This window comes from Camelina sativa, chromosome 6 (genome assembly GCF_000633955.1).
Source record: "Camelina sativa cultivar DH55 chromosome 6, Cs, whole genome shotgun sequence".
In the NCBI taxonomy this organism is placed as follows: domain Eukaryota; kingdom Viridiplantae; phylum Streptophyta; class Magnoliopsida; order Brassicales; family Brassicaceae; genus Camelina; species Camelina sativa.
The window spans coordinates 1,210,886-1,232,181 of record NC_025690.1 but is presented as its reverse complement, the minus strand read 5'-3'; the positions used below and the strand labels follow the sequence as shown (position 1 = coordinate 1,232,181).

The window sequence follows — 21,296 nt, the reverse complement described above, 5'->3', positions numbered from 1 at the left end:
AATCGTTGAAGTGACTCACACTGCAAACCCCCTAGCTCCTCACGGATTGCCCCCACCAAAAATCCCTCAGGCATAACAGATATCCTCTGTTGCTGCCTCTGATCCTCCGGTGCGTTTAGTTGGTGAACCGAGCAATAAAGTCCCGCTCATCAGGAACACATCTATAGCAACCGGTAAGAAGTTCCATGAGGATACGCTTTGTATTGATCTCTCGACAAATCTGTTCTCTCAGCTACCTCTAAGTGTAGATGGAGGTGATGCTCATGAGGTCTCAGGTGATGATGATAGCTTCTCGGGTGATGATGATAACCCTGAAGCAGATTCAGATAGATTTCTCAAGGTTATATCCAAGAGATTGCTGAAGAAAAAAGAAAATAGAGNGGTAACAATCACATAACTAACATATGATGTTAGTATGACCAAACACACGACCAATATGACCGAAAAATTGTCGACTAAAACGCGGAACATGGGAAAACAACGGTTGTTTCGAAACCGTCGATAACTAGGTCTACAATCCGAGAACAAGAGCCAACAAAGAGATAGTGTAGTAACAGAAGAAACCACATGGAATCCATTGGTAAACATTCTTCCGATGCAAATACGAACACATTCTCATCATCAACCCTAGACTTCTCTATTTATTGAATGAAAAACAGAAAGTAAGAACCGAGAAAAGCAAGCAGAGAAAGAAGAAACCAACCAACTTCAGATAATCAAGTGTCGGACGGAGTTGCAGAACCGTCTATGTTTACTTTGAAGAAGGTTGTTATGAATTGCCGCTTCTCACCGAATGGAAAAAATCATTTGACTTTTCTCTTCCCTTTGACTTTTCTCTCTCAAACACGCGATCCTATTCCTTCGCCCATCACCTTCGCCGATCTCGGCGTCGGTCCCCTCCACCCATCATGGGCAAACACAAGCCTAAAAAGAGACCCCCCGGCGGCATCCCCACTAGATCTGCCTCCTCTGCTACGTCCCCCGTGAGTCGCACCCTACCTGATTCGCCCAAATCAGCTGGGGAAATCTCCATCTGCTCCCCCGCGAATGTGTTGCCTAACTCTGTTACAAAATCAGCCAACAACCAGATTACTGATTCCTGTCTACAAATCCCTATCCCGGAGATCCCTGTACCAGCAATTGAAAACCCTAGATCCCCAAATCTTAGGGCTACAGTGACAACGGCTGTCAATCCGTCACATGTTGATAAAATTGTCGACACCAGGCCTGGCGAGAAATCCCCAAGACCGACAACAGCTCGTGAGGATCTTGTGTCAGAAGTTCAGCCCTGGAAAGCTTTGCTCAAGGACTGTTCAAACCAGCTACATCGAAAGGGATCTCCGTTCACCCTTGAATCAGGAGAGGTTTGTGTCACCATCCCCAACTCCGTTATTGAGAAAAATAAAAAAGCTTGGGATAGTTTTATTATCGGTCAATTCTACGAAGATCCACCGGCCAGAGGAGCAGCCCACGCCATTGTTAACGGTATATGGAGTCGGCAGCGTAAGGACATTACCGTCTCCAAAATGGAAGGTAACTCTTTTCTCTTCAAAGTATCCTGTCCAAATGCGAGGAGGAGAATCCTTAGCCAATGCCTTTGGCAAATTGATGGCCAAACGATGTTTGTGGCTAAGTGGTCCCCGGATGTTATCCCCACGAAACCAGAGTTAACAATGGTCCCGATATGGCTCGACTTCCATGGAGTCCCACTGGAATTTTTCAATCGTGAAGGATTGGAACATATAGCTGGTCTAGTCGGGCACCCTGTTTGTCTTCACCCTCAAACGAAGAAGCTCCAGAATATTGAAGTTGCTAAGGTCTACACGGTTATTGATCCTCGTAAACCCTTACCGGAGGCAGTGAATGCTAGATTTGAGTCAGGGCAAATCAAAAGAATTCGTGTCTCTAGCCCCTGGCTCCCCTCGCTTTGTAGTCACTGCAAGAGAGTAGGTCACACCATCTCTCGCTGTCCTAATGCCCCGCCTACCTGTACTCAGTGTGGATCGGTGAAGCATACCACCGCGACCTGTCCTCGAGCTAAGAAGGATAAGGCAAGTGGTAAAGCTCCCATCCAAAGTCAACTCCCAATCGTTGAAGTGACTCACACTGCAAACCCCCTAGCTCCTCACGGATTGCCCCCACCAAAAATCCCTCAGGCATAACAGATATCCTCTGTTGCTGCCTCTGATCCTCCGGTGCGTTTAGTTGGTGAACCGAGCAATAAAGTCCCGCTCATCAGGAACACATCTATAGCAACCGGTAAGAAGTTCCATGAGGATACGCTTTGTATTGATCTCTCGACAAATCTGTTCTCTCAGCTACCTCTAAGTGTAGATGGAGGTGATGCTCATGAGGTCTCAGGTGATGATGATAGCTTCTCGGGTGATGATGATAACCCTGAAGCAGATTCAGATAGATTTCTCAAGGTTATATCCAAGAGATTGCTGAAGAAAAAAGAAAATAGAGTAAGGGGTGGAGGCCCCGTATCCCTCTAACTTCATATCCCCTTATGGATATTTTTTGTCGTAATGTAAGAGGTTTTAATGACCCAATAAAGCGTAGAAGCTTCCGAAAATGGCTAAAAGTACATAAGCCTCTTTTTGGTGGAATTGTAGAAACTCGAGTGAGCCCGGAGAAGGCTCCAAATTTTGTCGCGAGTGTGGTTCCAGGTTGGCACTACTCGGATAATTATGATTATTCAGACCTTGGCAGGATATGGGTTATATGGCACCCTTCGGTTAAGGTCACCATTTTGTCAAAGTCTCTTCAGATGATAGTATGCTTAGTACATCTTCCTTTTGTTTCTTCGGAGTTGGTGGTGTCTATTGTGTATGCATCCTCCTCGAGCCGTGCAGAACGCAAGATCCTTTGGGGTGAAATTCGGGACCTCGCTTCCTCTTCAGTAGTCCTTAATAAGCCTTGGACAGTGCTTGGCGATTTCAACCAAGTTCTCTTCCCCCATGAGCACTCTATCCCGTCCAGTGTCTGTCAAACAGGTGGAATGAGTGACCTTCGGGACTGTCTAACGACCTCTCACCTTTCAGACCTTCCCTACTATGGGAACACATTCACTTGGACCAACAAGCATGAAGTTGGGTTGATTGCTGAGAAGCTAGACCGTATCCTTGTCAACGATTGCTGGTTAACCTCATTTTCAAACTCTTTGGGAGTCTTTGGTGAGCCAGGTTTCTTGGATCACAGTCCATGCTGCCTCTTCTTGGATTCAGGTAATCAAAAGAGGAAAACGCCTTTCAGGTTCCTCACCATCCTCAATCATCATTCAGATTTTGCCCCCCTGATCAAATTGTGGTGGCAAGCTTTATCCTTTGATTGCTCTAAGATGTTGAGGCTCTCAAAGAAGTTAAAGGAATTAAAGGGTGTTATTCGCACCTTTGCCAGAGATAACTTCTCAGGAATTGAGAAACGTACGAGTGAAGCCTATGAGGACCTGTTAGCATGTCAGCAAGTCTTGCTCAGTTCACCTTCAGATGAGGCAGTGAATAAGGAACTTCAAGCAAACCAGAAATGGTGCACCCTAGCCAAAGCTGAAGAAAGCTACTTAAGGCAAAAGTCTAGGATTTGCTGGTTAAGGGATGGTGACAACAATTCGAGATTCTTTCACCGAGTGATTTTGTCTCGTCAAGCTCTCAATCAGATTCTGGCTCTAGTGGACAGTGACGACCAGTTGGAGGATACTAGGCTGGGCATCCAACAAGTTGCAGTCCAGTATTTTAAAGACTTCCTGGGGACACCATCTCTCGCCACTCCACCTACAGCAGAGGCCCTAGCCTCCTTCCTCCCACGGCGTTGTTCTGCTACTGCGATCCAGGATCTTTCGAAGCCCTTCTCCCCTGAGGAAATAAAAGCCGCAGTCTTCTCTTTGCCTCATAATAAGGCCCCAGGACCAGATGGGTACTGTGTCGAATTCTTTATTGCTCACTGGGACATTGTAGGTTTGGATTTGATTGAAGCAGTGACTGAGTTCTTCACCTCGGGACAAATGCTAAAGCAATGGAATTCGACTCTCCTCACTCTCATTCCAAAGACAACAAATGCTATTAGGATGAGCGAGTTTCGCCCCATCGCATGTTGTAATACCATCTACAAGGTGATTTCCAAACTCTTAGCAGACCGACTCAAAGCTGTTATTCCAGATCTTGTAGCCAATACACAATCAGCTTTCATTCCGGGTCGTTTGTTGGTAGAAAATGTCCTGCTGGCAACAGAGTTGATACAAGGTTATAACCATAAAAACATCTCTCCAAGAGGACTACTAAAAGTTGACCTCAAAAAAGCTTTTGACTCAGTGCATTGGTCCTTCATTACTAACGTCCTGCAGGCCCTGGATTTCCCTTCTCACTTTGTCAGGCTAATCACACAATGCATCACAACACCGATGTTCTCTGTCTCTGTCAATGGCGAATCTTGTGGTTATTTTAAAGGAGCGAAAGGTCTAAGACAGGGAGATTCCCTCTCTCCTTACCTCTTCACCCTAGCTATGGAGGTGTTCTCTCAAATGCTAAACAGCGGATATAATTCCAACCTTATTGGTCATCACCCCTTAGCCTCCGTTCCCCAGGTAACTCATCTTGCCTTTGCGGACGACATCATGATCTTCTTTGATGGTGACAAGAACTCTTTGTGAAACATCACAACTGTGCTTCAAGATTTCTCAAACTTATCTGGTCTATCGATGAACAAGGATAAGACAGAGTTATATCTCGGAGGATTGAACCAATCTGAAACCGTTGGCTTATCTGAGGTTGGCTTCAAGTTAGGTTCACTACCTTTTCGATACCTGGGCCTTCCCCTTATGCACAGGAAGCTCCAAATAGCTGAGTACAGACCATTATTAGACAAAGTCACAAACCGATTCACTACCTGGTCAGCTCGTGCGTTGTCTTATGCGGGTAGACTGGAACTAATCAAATCAGTCATCTTTGGAACAGTCACTTTCTGGGCCTCGGCTTTCATATTACCAAAAGGGTGCATCAAGCACATTGAAAGTCTGTGTTCTAGGTTTCTCTGGACAGGTGACATAAATAAGAAACCTCTCGCAAAGGTGGCCTGGACTCAACTCTGCTTACCAAAACAGGAAGGTGGCCTTGGACTTCGATGCTTCTCTACCTGGAACCGAACCCTTTGCCTCAAGCTAATCTGGAGATTGTTTACAGGGCATTCTCTCTGGGCTAAATGGTTGTGGAATAACAAAATCAAAGATAGCAATTTCTGGTTGGTTGATGCGAAAAAGGCTGCCTCGTGGACTTGGAAAGCACTGCTTAACCTCCGTACTGTTGCCATCAGGTTTCTTCGCTGTGTTGTTGGTAATGGTAAGCAGGCTAGTTTCTGGTTTGATAGCTGGACACCATTTGGTCAACTTATTCACTTCCTGGGCTCATCCGGACCGGCTCAAACGGGTATACCTTTTGATGGTACTGTCTCGCAAGCTTGCTCCCCCTCTGGGTGGACCCTCCGATCGGCGCGGTCACCGCAGGCTGAGCACCTTCAAATCCACCTCACAACGTTACAGTCCCCAGCGTTAGACACAGAACCAGACTCGTTCCTCTGGTCCATTGATGACGATGATCGGGACTTCTTCAGCTCAAAAGCAACATGGGATACCCTGAGACAAAGGTCTGCTCCTCTTCCTTGGACCAAGCAGGTCTGGTTCAAAGGAGCAACCCCAAGACTTGCTTTTCTCCACTGGCTAGCTCATCTCAACAGACTTCCAACGAGATCAAGACTGGTGAATTGGGGAATGCAGATTAACGAATCCTGTTGTCTCTGTGGAATTCATCAGGAAACTCGTGATCACCTTTTTCTCCATTGTGATTTCAGTGAAGAGTTATGGCTAAACGCTTCAAGAAGGCTCGGACATCGACCCTTTGTTTTTCACACCTGGGACGCTCTCTCAGGTTGGCTTGATCAATCAAACACTTCCTCTGCCACAACTCTCAGGAGAATTGTAGCACAGGTAGTCATCTACACCATTTGGAGGGAACGTAATACCAGACTTCACTCCAATGTCACCACTCCACCGCATATTCTGTTCAAGACCTTGGATAGAAACGTTAGAGACACCCTACTCGCAAGAAGCAACCTGAAACCATTCAAAAACCTTCTGCGGGATTGGCTCAAATATGTGTAACTTTATCTTTTTCAAGTACGTTCTAGATAGCCCTTGATTTCTTTTTTTGGCAAGGCATATATGCTGTATCAAATTATTGTAGCTACTACAATCCTTTTCTTCAATGAAAATTCACAAATTTTCAAAAAAAAAAAAAAACAAAAGTTAAGAGGACACAAACGATATAGAGAAGAGTATGGCCGATGCCGAAGTCGACGCCGACCGTAAAGAAAACAGAAGCTTTTTGGTTGTGAACAGTCGCCTTCTTTGTTGCTTGTATTTTTTTTTTATCAAAGGAAGTGTTTACCTGTTTCAAATTACTCCCACACGAAATGTCTACCCGCGAGCAAATGTGCGACCGCTCGAGTACTTTATATGGACTTGTTTTTTTTACGTGTAATCACTTTATTGACACTATATTTCTGTTTTTTCTTCCTCTTAATTTTTTTATTTATGTAGACACTATTTACATGTAAATAATATTATCAAGAACAATAGTATGGCAGAGGAAAGAAAAAAATAATACTATGGTAGTGCGATGGTTGGACGTAGCGTGTAAGAAAATACAATCCGTACTTTTAAATATATTTATAGGTCAGCTAAAAACAAATTAAGAGCCAGGATAAAATATTTTCATATCTTTCATTATACGGCAACGATCCATCCATCACTCAGTTTGCATGTGAATTTTGACAGAAGTAAAATTATATAATCAACACTTATTAATATATATATATATATATATATATATATTCACTTTTTGAATCATTTACACACAACATGATGAATATCTAACTAGCTACTACTTCGGCCTAAATATGATGGGATGATTTGTTTCCGGCTTACCTATTTTAAGTCGTTTCCGAGAGATCATTTTATAAAGCAACTCTGATGTTAATCGCAGTCATATATAATTAATGCATTTGGATGAAGCAAAAAACAAAAAAAAATTGACCAAAAAAAAAACACATCAAGGTAAAAAAACACTAACTTACGGTTTTTTTTTTACAATGATGGAATGGAAAAAAACAGTTAGGAATCTTATTTATTCCTAACACTGGATCTCCTCCATTGCAGGTTACAACACCGGGTGATTTTACTGCTCGTTGAGAGAATCTTGAGCGAGGACTCATCATGAGCTATCAATATTAGATTATATTTTGTTTTTTTTGTGTTATCAATTTTGTGACAGAAAAATATTCATAAACCTTTTAGAGTTCACTAAATGTTCATGAATTATCACATAGCTTAATCATTGTTGATGTGTAAGATCAAGGTGTAGGATGGAGTTCGGCTCTTCCGTTGGTGGATCATTTTAGGTCGATGGGCCATGTGTTCTATTATATGGCTTATATGTAAACCCCAAAATTAATATAGGCTATTTTGTGTGTTGCTAATGTGAAAAAACAATTAAGGTAGGTAAGTAGGTTAAAATAAAAGTAGTAGTAGTATACATATGATCATATGGATGTAATTAACCTAGGTAAAGTTAAGGAGAAAATGGAATATGAAAGGTTTAGCAAAGTGGCTAGCCAAAACCTTCTAATGTGAATCTCTTTCTCATAATGCAGGCTTTAGTTGCGTGAATTAGTCTATGCAATAGTTTATTTTTGCTACATTCGGTATAACATCGTAGATAGTATATAAAAGTGTATACTGAATTTTCTTTGGGTTAAAGTAAGTTGTTTTTCGTATCCCTATTATATTAATTTGATGCGGAAGTACACAACATTAAATGTAGTCCATATCACTACAAATTCACCTAAATATTTTTTCATTAAAGGTATTAATGTCTAATAATAATCACAATCAATAGTAGTAATTATTCAAATAACCAAATAAGAAAAATAATTATTCTTAACTCATTTATGATATATTGGGTTATTTTCACATATAAAAAATATACACAATACATGTTTAAAATCAAATAAGATATACAAATTTAAATGCCAAATATATGTCATATCCCAAGAATATTTTTTAAAATAAACATATTACACTTTATTTCTCCTTAATTAATTGCTTAATTAAATATTTATTTGTGTGCACATATTTTTTTAGTCGACCTAAATGATCAACCTATAAATACTCTACACCTAATCTCCAATTATACATCAATAATCACAATTAGATATGTGGCCATTGGTGACCGGTGAGTAGGCATGACCAAAATTAAAACATAACCGTATGTCGGACCATAACCGGACCGTATCTAAACCGTAACCGTATAAAATAATTAAAAACCATAACAGATAACTGTAAATACATATGATTAATTTATATTAATTATAACCGTTAATTAACCGTAATCGTATCAAAACCGTTCGTTAACCATTAATTGTCGCAATCATCAATTTCCAAGAAGTTGTGTAATGAACTAATAGACTTGAAAAGTCTAGTTCAGAAATTGGAGTTGTATATGTTCTTGCTCAAGCTGAAGGGTCTAACGACACATATGGAGATGGAAAAAGCAAGGTGTTGATAATGGAGATGTTGTGAACATTTCAGATAGTGTATAAAAAGAGAAAATGGTGAAAGTTAATGTAGGTTGAAAAGAAAGAGTAATTCGTGGCAGTTTTTTTATATACAATTTTGAATAATATTTAATTTACAACATGAATTTCAAACTACTTCGGCCGACTTATGATGGACTGATCCATTTTAAGTCGTTTCCGGTGGACAAATCATTTCATAAAATAATTCGGATTTTGGTCAATATTATGATCTTAATCATAGTCTGATTAAAGAATGGTAAATTCATTTGACAGGGTGCAAGCATGCATTCATCAATTATTATGATGCGATTTGTTTCTTTATTATTATAAATATTATATGAAGTAGAAAGACATTTGAGAGGCAAAAAAAAAAAGCTCTCTTCTTTCTCCTAAAAAACCCTAGCCATCTTTTTTAGATCTGAGGGAGGGGAATCCTTCCGGCAGCCGTTCCTGTTGTCGCAATTTCTTCTTCCTCCTTCCTCCTTAGTTTAGTTCCTTGGTCTTCATGCAAGTTGGTCGAGGTTAGCATCAAAGGTCCAGTGGTAAGTAAGATCTCTTCTCCGGCAGCGGTAGTGTGGTATTTATTCTTGCCGATGTAGCTATGGATCTGGTCAGGCGGAAGAGGAGCTCTGTAGTCGAGCCCCGGTTTGAAGACGTCAGATGGTTAGCATCGGTGTTCCTCTAGGCTCAACCATCTTCCTGGAATCTGCGGCTACGATGGAAGTCGGTAAGATTAAAGTAGGTTTTGTTGTTTGATAGGGTGGTTAACTGTAGATCCTTTTGGATCTTAGATAGCGGTTGCGGATTCCGAGTTTAGAAGATTTGTGTGAGCTAACGATCTTCTAAATCGCCGCGGTGACTTTGCATCTACCCATCCGGATTGAAAGATCTTTGCTTTGGGAGATTGGAGAGCCCAGATCTGGGATGGAAGGAACAGATCTGACGATGTCGGGTTGCTTGGGAATAGATCTGATGATGGCATTGCGGAACCGGTTTGTCGGAGAGGCTAGCTTTCTGGAAGGTTTGTAGCTTTGGTGGTGCGTCGGAGGAAAGAGATCGATGGTGGAAACCGGTTTCTTTCACCGTTGATCTTCGACCTTTCGATGGTGTTACTAAGCCGTGGACCTTGAAGCCGTCAGATTTAAGGCTAGGCTTCTCTGCTTCCGACCAGCAGCAGGATCCGATCCTCCATTCTGTTTCCGGCAAACTTTCTGGGTTTCTCTTTTTTTTTGTAATTGGACTCTTTTGTGTGTAAGGCCTCGGCCCAGTCCATTTTGGGATTATAATATAATATAATTTAATTAAATATATATATATATATTATGAAATAATTATAAATTTGTTATATAAAAAACCAACAATAATAGGAAACATTATTTATGTTGTCATGTATTATATTTACTATGACTCAGACCTCCCACGATGTCACAGAGAAAGTATTTTAGAAAAAAAATATTAAAATTTTAAATTACACATTATGAATTCATTTGAATGATCAAACATAATAGAATAGTTTGAATACATAAACATTAAACATAAACTGTTACTAAAAACACAACCATCAAAATGAAAACTTATAAACAAAACATATTATGTAGAATATTTAAAGTATTATAAATATATAAGATATTTTATAAAGAATTATGGTAAAGAGCTACAATTACAAAAATCATGACAAAGTGATCTTAACTGAGAATATTGAACTAATGGTTGTAATGAGTAAATGTAAATTTTATTAAATAATTATAATTAAAAATGTATTTAATAATAAGTGAAACTATATCAAAGAAAAATTGAAATTAAAATGCACAACTTTCAAAAACATGATAAAATAAATTTTAAAAATTAAAATAGTTTATTAACGAAAAGTTATGATAAATATATGCAACTGTAAATTCTATAGTAAGTTTTATTAAATTTCTATATTGCTATAATCAATTCTAACATTTTAGTTAGATTATAGAATAACATTGAATATTAGATATGAATATTCAAATTATTTAAATTCAACATAAAACGGAAAATTTGTTTCAACGAATTATGATTTGTTAGTTATTGATGAAGAGACAATTATATAGAAAGTTCAAAAGACATGACTATTTAAATAGATACACCTATTAGAACGAAAAATTATAATGAAAAAATATGAATAAAATTTATGAAAAGACACAACTCTACAATGAACATATACAACTGTTTGAGTTTAAAAAAAACAAATAAAAACAAATTTTAACAAAAATACTAAAAAAAGTCGCAACTATTGTTCGCATTTATTCAGATTGTTATTCTTTCTTTTAAATATTAAATATTAAAATATTATTTTAACGAAAAGTTATGATAAATAGACGCAACTTTAAATTCTATATTAAGTTGTATTAAATTTCTCTATTGCTATAATCATTTCTAAAATTTTAGTTAGATTATAGAATAATGTTGAATATTAGATATTAATATTCAATTGTTTAGATTCAACATAAAATGAAAATTTTATTTCAACGAACTTGTTGCTTACTGATGAAGAGACAAATATAAAGAGAGTTCAAAGACATGACTATTTAAATAGATACACGTCAATGACGTCATACACCTATTAGAAAAAAAGTTGTGATGAAAAAATATAAATAAAATATAGTGAAAAGACACAACTCTACAATGAACATATACAACCGTTTGAATTTCTTTTAAAAAAACAAATAAAAACAAAAAAATTACGAAAAGATACTACGAAAAATCGCAACTGTCTTCACTTGAATATACATAATAATCCATATAAACTGCTTTTAAATAGAAGACATCTTTATTACCATATTGAAAAGGTCAAATTCAAAAAACTCACTATATAATCCATATAACTGTTGGAAAAAAACTCTAGCTATTTTTATTAAAATTTTATATTTAAAATTAACTAAAAGTTGTAAATTAGATTTATCATTCCAAAAATATTTTATTAAATCAAGAAATAGAAGAACTTCTTTACTTTTAAAAGAATGAATGCTAGAAAATAAATTAGAAAGTAGTAAAACTGTTAAAATTGAAAATTTCTATTATTTTGTGTCATGGCAAAAAAATGAAAACAGTTCAAACAAACAAATATATAAAGATTTCAAAAGATACGAATATTCCAATAAACACAACTCTACAGTGAACAGTTGTAACTTTTCATAAATAACCGTTTTAACGAACCATCATGTTTTTCGAAAAATATCCAAATGGTACGATTGAAAAAACACAATTGTTGGTCGCATTTATTCGGATTGTTATTATACATAGATTTAAAGCCCTCCTTAATAAAAGAGGCTTAATCCCAGCATAAGCAAGGAGAAGAGTAACCACCATTGTTATAGGGGAGAGCTTCACGATCACCTTTCTATTTTGATTTATGTTTGATAATGTTTACCTTAGTTTCTTTATTTAAAATGACAAAAATAACATAAATCAAGATAACATATTTTTCGGGTTAGAATTATATGTTGTGATTAAAAAGACCGTATGATAGATTTTGGACTAGAATTTTATGTTGTAAATATAGCAATAAAGTTATATTTGTTGTTGCGGAAAAAAAAAATGACTTCATTGGCGAGAGAAAAATTAGAAACAAATTCCAAGATTTGATGATGATTCTACCGTATATGTTATGACTTTCATGCTTGATGCTTTATATATGAGTATACAATAGATAAGTTACAGACATACAGTATGTTTTAATTTGGTTTTTGGTTACTGCTTGAGTTTTTACATTTTTCTTAAGTTAGTCAAAACCTATATGACATTGGCACGTTGGTTCCCTTTACATCTCTCCCAACATAAATGTTTGAAGAGTCTTCTTTTTCTTTACCTCTCTTCAAACATATATAAATATTTCAAATTTGTTGTATTCTTGACCTCAAGATTTCAGTAGTGAAGGCTCTTATATTAACCGTCGCCAATTAAAAAGGATCATTAGACGTTTTAAAAGTCTTCATTAATGAGATCTAGAGGCCAAGGGGACACTTAGAACCACATTTTGGACTAGATACATTTAAATCTAGAGAAAATTTCATAAATACTTGGTGTACTTTTATGGTATATTGCTGTCAATCTATTAACAAACTATTTTGTCGAGTGTAAAGGGTTCAAAACATGAAATCGCACAAAAATGACGTAGTTTTAAGATGCCTGTTTCTATTACAAAAGAGGCAATATCTTAAAATGTCATCTCCGAAGAACTCTTATTAAGCAAAGAGAAGACAAAACACAACGAGAACACAATGAAAACTGTCATACAAGATTATAACATTCAACAGAGAGAGAGAGAGATCAGAGTCTTTGTCTTTCATTCACAGCTTTACTGAGACAATCCAAGAAAAACGGTAAAATGTGAATCCCTCACAGCTCTTTTATCTGCCACAGTTCGAAACAATCTGCATCAAGATGAGTAATTTTTATTAGTTTACAACCTTTTTACAAACAAAAGATTCAGAGCCAAAACCAAAGGAGGTCTCATAGAAGATAAGATACAAAAACACCAATCTTTCAGATCATTAGTATAAAAGCAAAGAGACAATAGAAAGCTACTGTTATACAGCCATTAACACCATGATCTGAAAGCCTTTAACTCAATCGAAAACAAAAGGCATGTTGATAACAAAATGAAGAAAAAAAAAATCTACCTACCATAGCAATGCTAACAACTGACATCAAAGATTCAAAGCTGTAAACTTTAAAGAGTTTCCCTGAAAGAGAATCACTGAAAGCCTTAACCATAAGCATGTGACCGATGAATCAGGATTCAAAAAGCCAGAACCATTATTCTCAATCTAATAACTATGTTGTTCCGTATTGTTCTGAAAGTGTTTGTCAATTCAGCTTTTGCTTATACATACTGCAAACCAATGGATTCATCTCAGACCAACGCACATACATGGAACATTAAAGCTGTTAACTTTGATTCACTAAAAGCTATACCCATTTCTGCCAAGTAAATCCTAAATTTTGATATGCACAAAACGTAACATTTTCTAAAGTTCTTAATTCAATCTTTTAACAGAGAAGTCAAAATCGATTAGGATCAAAACCTATAAAAAGCCTTCGAGAAGATTCGAGAAATTACCTAATCGCTCTTTCTCTCTCTCAGTGAGACGGAGCGGGTTGTTTCTGGTGCGATGATTGAGTAGATGGTGCCATGAGTTTGCTATAGATCTGCTCACCGACGAGGTATACGCAGAAGGCACCAACACCGATTCCGAGACCTGGAAGTGCGTGTCTCATTTGATTCGATAGCATCGGATGCTTCCTCCACTCATCCCTTCGCCTGAAAAATTCTCCGGTTGTTCCCAACGGTTTCGCCATTTTTTTTTTTTCTCCGGTCCTCGTCGTCGATCTCTACGTTTTTCTCTGTTTTCACTTTCATGTGTTGTTGTTTTGTTGTATTAACTAATGGGCCTTATTAAAAGCCCACGATAATTAATGGGCTTAATGTTTTCGTTGGCCCTATATATTGGTTTCGCCGATGAACTGAGAGTTTTCATCATCTCTCCTCTCCGGCGAGATAAGTTAAAAAACATGGCGATGCTTCAAGCGAATCTAGGCTTCATTACATCTCCGGCATTACTCTGTCCGAAGTTTGCAGTCAAATCGAGCTCAGTTTCTCTGGGCTTTAGCTATCGTTCCCAAGGCAATCTCTCTCATACTCTTTTGTCTCAGAAACTGGATCTTTCGAGAAGGTTTAGCAGAAGAGATGCTCAATCATTCTCAATCAAGTGTTCTTCGTCTACTGAATTTGATAATGTAAGTTCAGAGTTTGTAATTAACTCAAATTCTGAAGCTTTTGCTCTCTAGTTTAAGTTTTTTTGTTTCTTCAGAGCAATACTGTTGTGAAGGAGAAGAGTGTCTCGGTGATTCTCTTAGCTGGAGGTCAAGGCAAGCGAATGAAAGTAAGTGTTTTTATTCTGAGTGCTCAAAGTTTCAATCTTTATGCTCAAGTTGATCTGTGGAATCTCATTTTTGCCACCATTTGTTTGGTTAATGTGAATAGATGAGTATGCCAAAACAATATATACCACTTCTGGGCCAGCCAATTGCTTTGTATAGGTAACATTTCTTACTTGCAAGTCAGTTACTGGTAAAGTCTTTCATGTGTTTGAATCTGTGTCTGAGAACTAATAACACTCTCATCTAATTGATGGAAGAATTGTAATTTTGTTGTTTTCGATTTGGTTAAATCTACTTGTCTATTAGTATTGTACCGTCTAGAAGAATAAGAATGTTTGAATTTCTTGAAAAGAGAACTAACTTGCTTTTGTCCTTGTTGAATTTTATGTTTGATTGTTGCAGCTTTTTCACTTTTTCACGCATGCCTGAAGTGAAGGAGATTGTAGTTGTTTGTGATCCATTTTTCCGAGACATTTTTGAAGGTTTGGTCTCTCTTTCTCTCATTAGTTGTCTTTTTGATTGAGATATTCCAGAGATAACACTGAGCCTTTTTTTTTTTGTGATCTTAAGAATATGAAGAATCAATTGAAGTTGATCTTAGATTTGCTCTTCCTGGGAAAGAAAGACAAGATTCTGTTTACAGTGGACTTCAGGTTTATTCCTCAAAAGAAATGATTCTACAACATACTGTCTGATCTAGTTCATATAAGCTTAGAAGGTTATATTATCTCGCAGGAAATTGATGTGAACTCTGAGCTTGTTTGCATCCACGACTCTGCCAGACCGTTGGTGAATACTGAAGATGTCGAGAAGGTATGCTTATGAGAAGTAGCAAAAGTTTAAGGAGAATGAAACAAAAAATTTGAAGTCCCTTTAGTATTTATTGAACTGTTGTGTTTCATTGAAGGTCCTTAAAGATGGTTGTGCGGTTGGAGCAGCCGTACTTGGTGTTCCTGCTAAAGCTACAATCAAAGAGGTACAGTTTATTCACTTTGTTTGCCAAAAATCGAAAGTCATCATCTCAATTTCGATACTAGACTTGTTGCATTGTGATATGCAGGTCAACTCTGAATCGCTTGTGGTGAAAACTCTCGACAGAAAAACCCTTTGGGAAATGCAGACACCACAGGTTTTAAATTGTTTTCATGCTTTGTGATTTTGATTTTGCGTTTCAAACCACTCCAACGATATGCTCTTTCGTTAGGTGATCAAACCCGAGCTATTGAAGAGAGGTTTCGAGCTTGTGAAGAGGTTTGAATACCTTGAAATGATTGAGGTCTGGATTAAAAAATAAAAAATACTGATTGCTATTTGTGTTATTTATATCTAAACAGAGAAGGTCTAGAGGTAACAGATGACGTTTCGATTGTTGAGTACCTCAAGCATCCAGTTTATGTCACTCAAGGATCTTATACAAACATCAAGGTAAATAAACACTATAACTTACGCTTTCTTTTTTTACAACTATGGATCTTATTTATTGCTAAAATTGTCTCCTCCATTGCAGGTTACAACACCTGATGATTTACTGCTCGCTGAGAGAATCTTGAGCGAGGACTCATCATGAGGTATCATTAGAGGATTCTTTTTATGTTTATTAATTTTGTGACAGGAAAAATATTCATAAACCTTGTAGAGTTCATTCAATGTTCATGAATCATCACATAGCTTAATAAGTTAATATGGTAAAGAAAGACAAGATTCTTCTATTTACGGTTTGGCTCTTCAGTTGTTGGATCAGTTTCGGTTGATGGCCCATGTGTTATATAATATGTAAACCCCGAATGTTATATGGGCTATTTTGTATGTTGTTAATGAGAAAAACAAATTCAAGCAGATAGGTTCAAAGTAGTAGTAGTATATATATGGATGTGATTAATTAACCTAGGTAAAAAGTTTAAGGAGAATGAGAGGTTAAGCAAAGTGGCTGGCCAAGATCTTCTAATGTTGTGACTCTCTTTCTCATAAAAGAAAACAAAAAATTACGCTAATCTGAAAATAGATTCAGCAGCTTAATGATGTTTGAATCTCCAAGCAAGAAGAGGTGGAACGTGGCATCAACCGCTTCATCTTACAGAGAGACAATTGTAAGCGGGGGATACAGCATGAGTTGTAGAGAACAGAAGCAACAACAACGAAGAGAAAAAGTCTTGCCTAAGTCGTCTAAGTGGAAGGTTTTGTTGATGAAGCTTAAGCTGTTGCCTTCTCCTCGTTCTTCTTCCGCCAAGGTCGTCGCTTATGACCCTTACGATTACTCTTTGAATTTTGATCAAGGGCCAGGGTGGCACGACCACGACGAACCTGAGAATCTTTCTAGGTCTTTCTCTTATCGCTTCGCTGATCCCACTCGGACCTGATCTGAGCAACACGCTTGCTATCTTGTATAATGTTTCTTACTTTTTTCTTTGTATACTTTGTTTTTCAATGATGAGATCATGTATAGATCCATCAAAGAAAACTTAGAAATCGTATATTCGACAAAAATAGTTGTCTTAACTCTTCTTGAATGGTAAAGAAAGTACAATTTTTCTACTACGAACGTGTCATAGAAAGGAGACATTAAACTAATGCATGAATAATATAACAAATCTGAGGCAAACATTCACGAGTGACAAAGAAGTAATAATAGATGAGGATGAGGAACCCTAATAAAATGGAAAACCACAAGGTAAAAGCTTCTTTGGGTGCTGAGTTTCCTAGTCAACGGTTCAATAACGTGAGATTGTAAACAAATATGTATTGTTTATAGAGGGATTCATAGATAGGGAAACGATTAATGAGCTTCTTTTTTTTTCACTAGCCTAAGTATCAAATTAAATAGGTAAAAAAGAATGGGGGCTTAGATATCAAACTCTTATGAGACACAATCGTCTCTTAAAGAATTGGAAACTTAAGGGGCTTAGCCGCTTAGATCCCTTATTATACACTATAATTTCAATGAGTCCAGCGTTAGGGATATTGGGAACCCGGAGGACAATTAAGGTTGGATTGGGAACTGCTACACATCAATCTTCGGATCCAGCTTTGGTGAAAATAAAGAATTGGCTCTGCTGGGAAAAGCGGTGGTCGATGGTTCGGTTCAAAGTTGGTATCGACTTTCGAATTTAGGATATGGTATAAGAGAAAAAGGCTCAGTCCTAGCTTGGACAAAGCTACGACATGCAAGAAAATGTCGTCCCTTGTGGAAAGTAGCAAGATGAATAAAAATATTTATTAAAGAAAAAAATAGCTACATGCATGAGGAAAAAATAACTAACCAATATTGGTATCGTAGTCCGTAGAGAGCTTCATGCTCATCTTCGTATTTTGAGTTGTGAATGAAACTGGCTAGCCTAGCATAAAGTCCCTTTTGAATTTATTGCACTATTGTATTTCTTTAAAGGTCCTGACCTTAACAATAGTTCTTATTTTGACAAATGAAAAGAAAAACTTGAAAACTATTGCTCAAGGTTAACCTACATTGGTCGATTCTTTATTTCATAGTAACATTCTTTAAGTTTTATAAGATAAAAAAAAAATGGAGTTGTTGAAACCCCATAGGATAGGAACTTTACAGTAAATAAATTAAAAACTGTCCTTTGACATAATATCATATCGAATCGAAAAACTATGTGAAAGTGGAAGAACAGATGCTAAATTAGAGCTTGAGGGAACAATTTTGTTATCATGACTTGAGAAACTTAGTTTCATCTTCTAATGTTGTTACCTTCTGCTTTCCTTGGCTTAGCACATCCATTAAACAGAGAGAATCGACTCTTCTGATTTCTCCGTGAACGAACGGGAGTTCCCTTAACCTGTTTCGACTAATCAAATCCGCAAAACAAAAATAAATGAGGAAAAAAAAAAACATCGGAAAGAAGGAATCGATTCGAGTTGTTAACACAAACCTTGCTTCGTCTCTGAGTCTTGTTTGTGTTCCAACAAAATAATATATTACAACCAACTCTTCCTGATCCTGATTCGTATCCTCCTCTACACAACCAAAGCCAAAATGTTCATGATATTATTATGACAATACAAGATCTTCTTTGGTTTTCTTTTTTCAGTTTAAATCGTAAAGGATCAGAATGAGGAAACTTACAGATTGTCTTTGTTGTTTCCGAAGTTAGTATTATGAAGTAAGCTAGGGGAAAGAGGACAGTTATCTCCTCTTTTACTTGTAAGATTTTCCTGAAGCTCACCATTGTCGCCGATTCTCAAAAGCTTAACTTCATTGTTTAAATCATCTACCCAATGGTGTGGGGTTAGTCCAGAAGAAGAAATAGCAGAACCTACATTAGGTTGTTGGCGATAAGTGTCTTCTTCTTGAGGTAGAATCTGATTCCTTTCGGGTTTTACCCGTATTATTGATCCAGGTGTGTCTTTATCAGCAGTTTGTAACCACGCGGTTTCTAATCTTTGTTCTCGGATGATCGATTCTATCCTTTGCATTGGGAGTTTTGATCTGCTTTCCTCGCTGCTACCAGCTTCAGCATCTGATTCAGCATTTAAACCAGCGATGCTGCTATTTAGATGCCCACTTTTGTTAGTCATTTCTTGTTTCCGGGTTTGGTGAGGGGCGACGAGTAACTCGGTTTCAGGCAAGAGGATTATCCTAACCTCTACGCTTCGCCTTAGTACCATTTCGATCGAGTTTGTAATACTGCTTAGAAACCTTTCAGCTCTCAATTTTATATCGTTTTCTCCAAACGCGATATAAGCAACTAGAATACCTGCAAAGCATATCCATCTTTTTAAGGATGCAGAAATTTTAAAAGTGGAAAGACATATAAACTCTTTGGCTTTTTACCTTCAACTTCACTGATCGATATAAGTTTCCCATGAGTATAGAGCAGCTGCCTTAATGTCTTGGAATGACATCTTTCTATACATTTTCTCCATATATCGTTAAGTTTCTCTGAACTTCTTTGATTAAGCATCATGGTGCTTGCGATGCTATTGTCATGTGAGGCGATGGAAGCTTCGCTCTCTATAATCTCGCTAGATGACGAGGATTTATAGCAGTTGTTATGGATAACCCTGGAGAATGCTTTCGCTTCATGGGAAGGATTCCCGTTCCTTCTTATAACCGAAGCTGGGGACGCTGACTTACTAAAGTGAAGCCCTCCGGTTCTCTGTTTGTAAGCCATCACTTCCCTAGAAATGCTTGAGGCATCGTCAGTCGCTCTAGAGCTTTGCCTTCTACTACTTCCTGTATGTGTGGTGCCAGGAGAAGGCATTGACCCAAGCTGAAGCAAAGTCGCTGTGAACCATGTTGAACGGTCATTAGAAACTCTAAGCTGCTTCTCCGCCTCAGAAAGAAGTTTCAAAGCATGCTTTAGTCCCTCCATATCCGCTTCAGTCACTACAAAACAAAGCAAGGATTTTCCCAAAATCAGACAAAGTGATTAAAGACTCATAATAAAGACTGTTATTGCTCTCACAAGATAAATTGGCTTAAGGGTGTAAGAAAAACTGGAATGGTAATGATCTGAACAAGCTAACAGATCATAGATCATAACGCATCAATAAGCCAATATTTTAGCACAGATGACCACTATGGATTTCAAATACGTTTCTGGGTGGTACTCACAGTTTCGTCCATCAAGGAAGGCGTTGCTGTATTTTTGATCTACGACCTTGTATGTACCAGCAATGATATCCATGATAAGACTGGCGAGTTGAGACATCAAGACTATTGGGTCAGCTCCAAGATCCAACAACTCTCTAGCTCGCTTTACGGTCTCTGCGGTGTCAGAAGTCAATGCTAATTCCAAGAGTTCCAACAATTTTTCATCTGAGACAACACCCACCTGCACAAATACATGTGCCACATTTGTTTAGCATTAAATTTTTTTACCTTTTTCCAATGCACAGCAGTTACATAGAAGAATTAGAAAGACTCACGAGCTCGTTTACTAGAGCAGTGGTGATGCGTTTTCCCAGCAAACTCAGCTGCTCCAACATTGTTTCAGCGTCCCGAAGTGAGCCATCGGCGTTCATAGCAATCAGGTCCAACGCATGCAAGTCTACATCAAGATTTTCGTCTGAAGCAATTTTCGTTAGTCTCACTACTATGTCAGAATCTTTGAGTTTATCAAAGAGGAACTTCTGGCACCTTGACTGAATGGTCCGAGGAACATTGTCAAGGTCAGTCGTTATAAATATGAAGACAACTTTCTGCAGAGGGTTCTCAAGAAACTTAAGAAAAGACAGCCACGTCTTCGATGGTAGCAAATGACACTCGTCTATCACAAAAACCTTGTACATTGAGGAATTCCGTGGAAGTATCGTCGGTAGGTTTTTTAAAAGGTACCTTACCTTATCAGCTCCCTTCTTGTTAGCTCCATCAAGTTCCCAAAAATACTTACTTTTCCCAGACATGAAATCGTTGCACTCTTTACAGTACCCACAAGGCTTCATTTCTTCAGTGGCCACACAATTCAGGGCGGCTGAAAAAATTCTTGCGGTTGATGTTTTACCAGTTCCTCTAGGACCCTGGAAAAGATAAACAGGAGCGATCCTACTCCTTTTCACAGCGTTCATTAATGATTGAACCACTATACTCTGTCCAATCAATTCCTCAAAAAACATTGGTCTGTACTTTTGGCTGAAGCTTCGGATTGTTTCCGGTGTACTTCCTTCTTCTCCTTCTCCATCTAACGCAACAGCCTCCAAACCATCTTGACTTCTATAACTAGTAGACCACCTCCTCCCGTCTAATCTACTCTGAGCCTCTAAATCAAGCTCACCGTAATTGGTAGAAAGCTCGTCATCACTAAGCC

General features: G+C 37.8%; 4 protein-coding genes across 6 annotated transcripts in view; 2 read left to right on the top strand and 2 right to left on the bottom strand.

The window, feature by feature from the left end:
• On the bottom strand, positions 13,713-13,999 carry LOC104790033 (NADH dehydrogenase [ubiquinone] 1 beta subcomplex subunit 3-A). Its single transcript, XM_019246592.1, has one exon. It carries the CDS (start codon positions 13,948-13,950, stop codon positions 13,732-13,734), a length of 219 nt encoding a protein of 72 aa, XP_019102137.1. The 5' UTR covers positions 13,951-13,999; the 3' UTR covers positions 13,713-13,731.
• On the top strand, positions 14,139-16,283 carry LOC104790032 (2-C-methyl-D-erythritol 4-phosphate cytidylyltransferase, chloroplastic-like). Its single transcript, XM_010515722.2, has 11 exons — positions 14,139-14,388; positions 14,463-14,534; positions 14,636-14,691; positions 14,935-15,014; positions 15,103-15,185; positions 15,268-15,345; positions 15,440-15,508; positions 15,593-15,661; positions 15,737-15,783; positions 15,867-15,957; positions 16,040-16,283. Exons 1-11 carry the CDS (start codon positions 14,164-14,166, stop codon positions 16,097-16,099), a joined length of 930 nt encoding a protein of 309 aa, XP_010514024.1. The 5' UTR covers positions 14,139-14,163; the 3' UTR covers positions 16,100-16,283.
• On the top strand, positions 16,469-17,038 carry LOC104790031. Its single transcript, XM_010515721.1, has one exon. The coding sequence runs from the start codon at positions 16,548-16,550 to the stop codon at positions 16,887-16,889; it is 342 nt and encodes a 113-aa protein (XP_010514023.1). The 5' UTR covers positions 16,469-16,547; the 3' UTR covers positions 16,890-17,038.
• The window catches only part of LOC104790030 (protein STICHEL-like), a 5,802-nt gene continuing 2,476 nt past the window's right edge, over positions 17,971-21,296 (bottom strand). Inside the window, exons 3-8 of one of the 3 annotated variants that reach the window (XM_010515719.1) lie at positions 20,419-21,183; positions 20,105-20,324; positions 19,322-19,876; positions 18,614-19,244; positions 18,420-18,504; positions 17,971-18,335 (exon numbers count right to left, since the gene is read on the bottom strand). In XM_010515719.1, coding sequence (XP_010514021.1) covers positions 18,219-18,335; positions 18,420-18,504; positions 18,614-19,244; positions 19,322-19,876; positions 20,105-20,324; positions 20,419-21,183 — 2,373 coding nt within the window. In that variant the 3' untranslated portion in view covers positions 17,971-18,218. Of the gene's footprint in view, positions 18,336-18,419; positions 18,505-18,613; positions 19,245-19,321; positions 19,877-20,104; positions 20,325-20,418 lie in introns of all 3 variants that reach the window. The other 2 variants (XM_010515720.1, XM_010515718.1) reach the window with 2 other exon arrangements.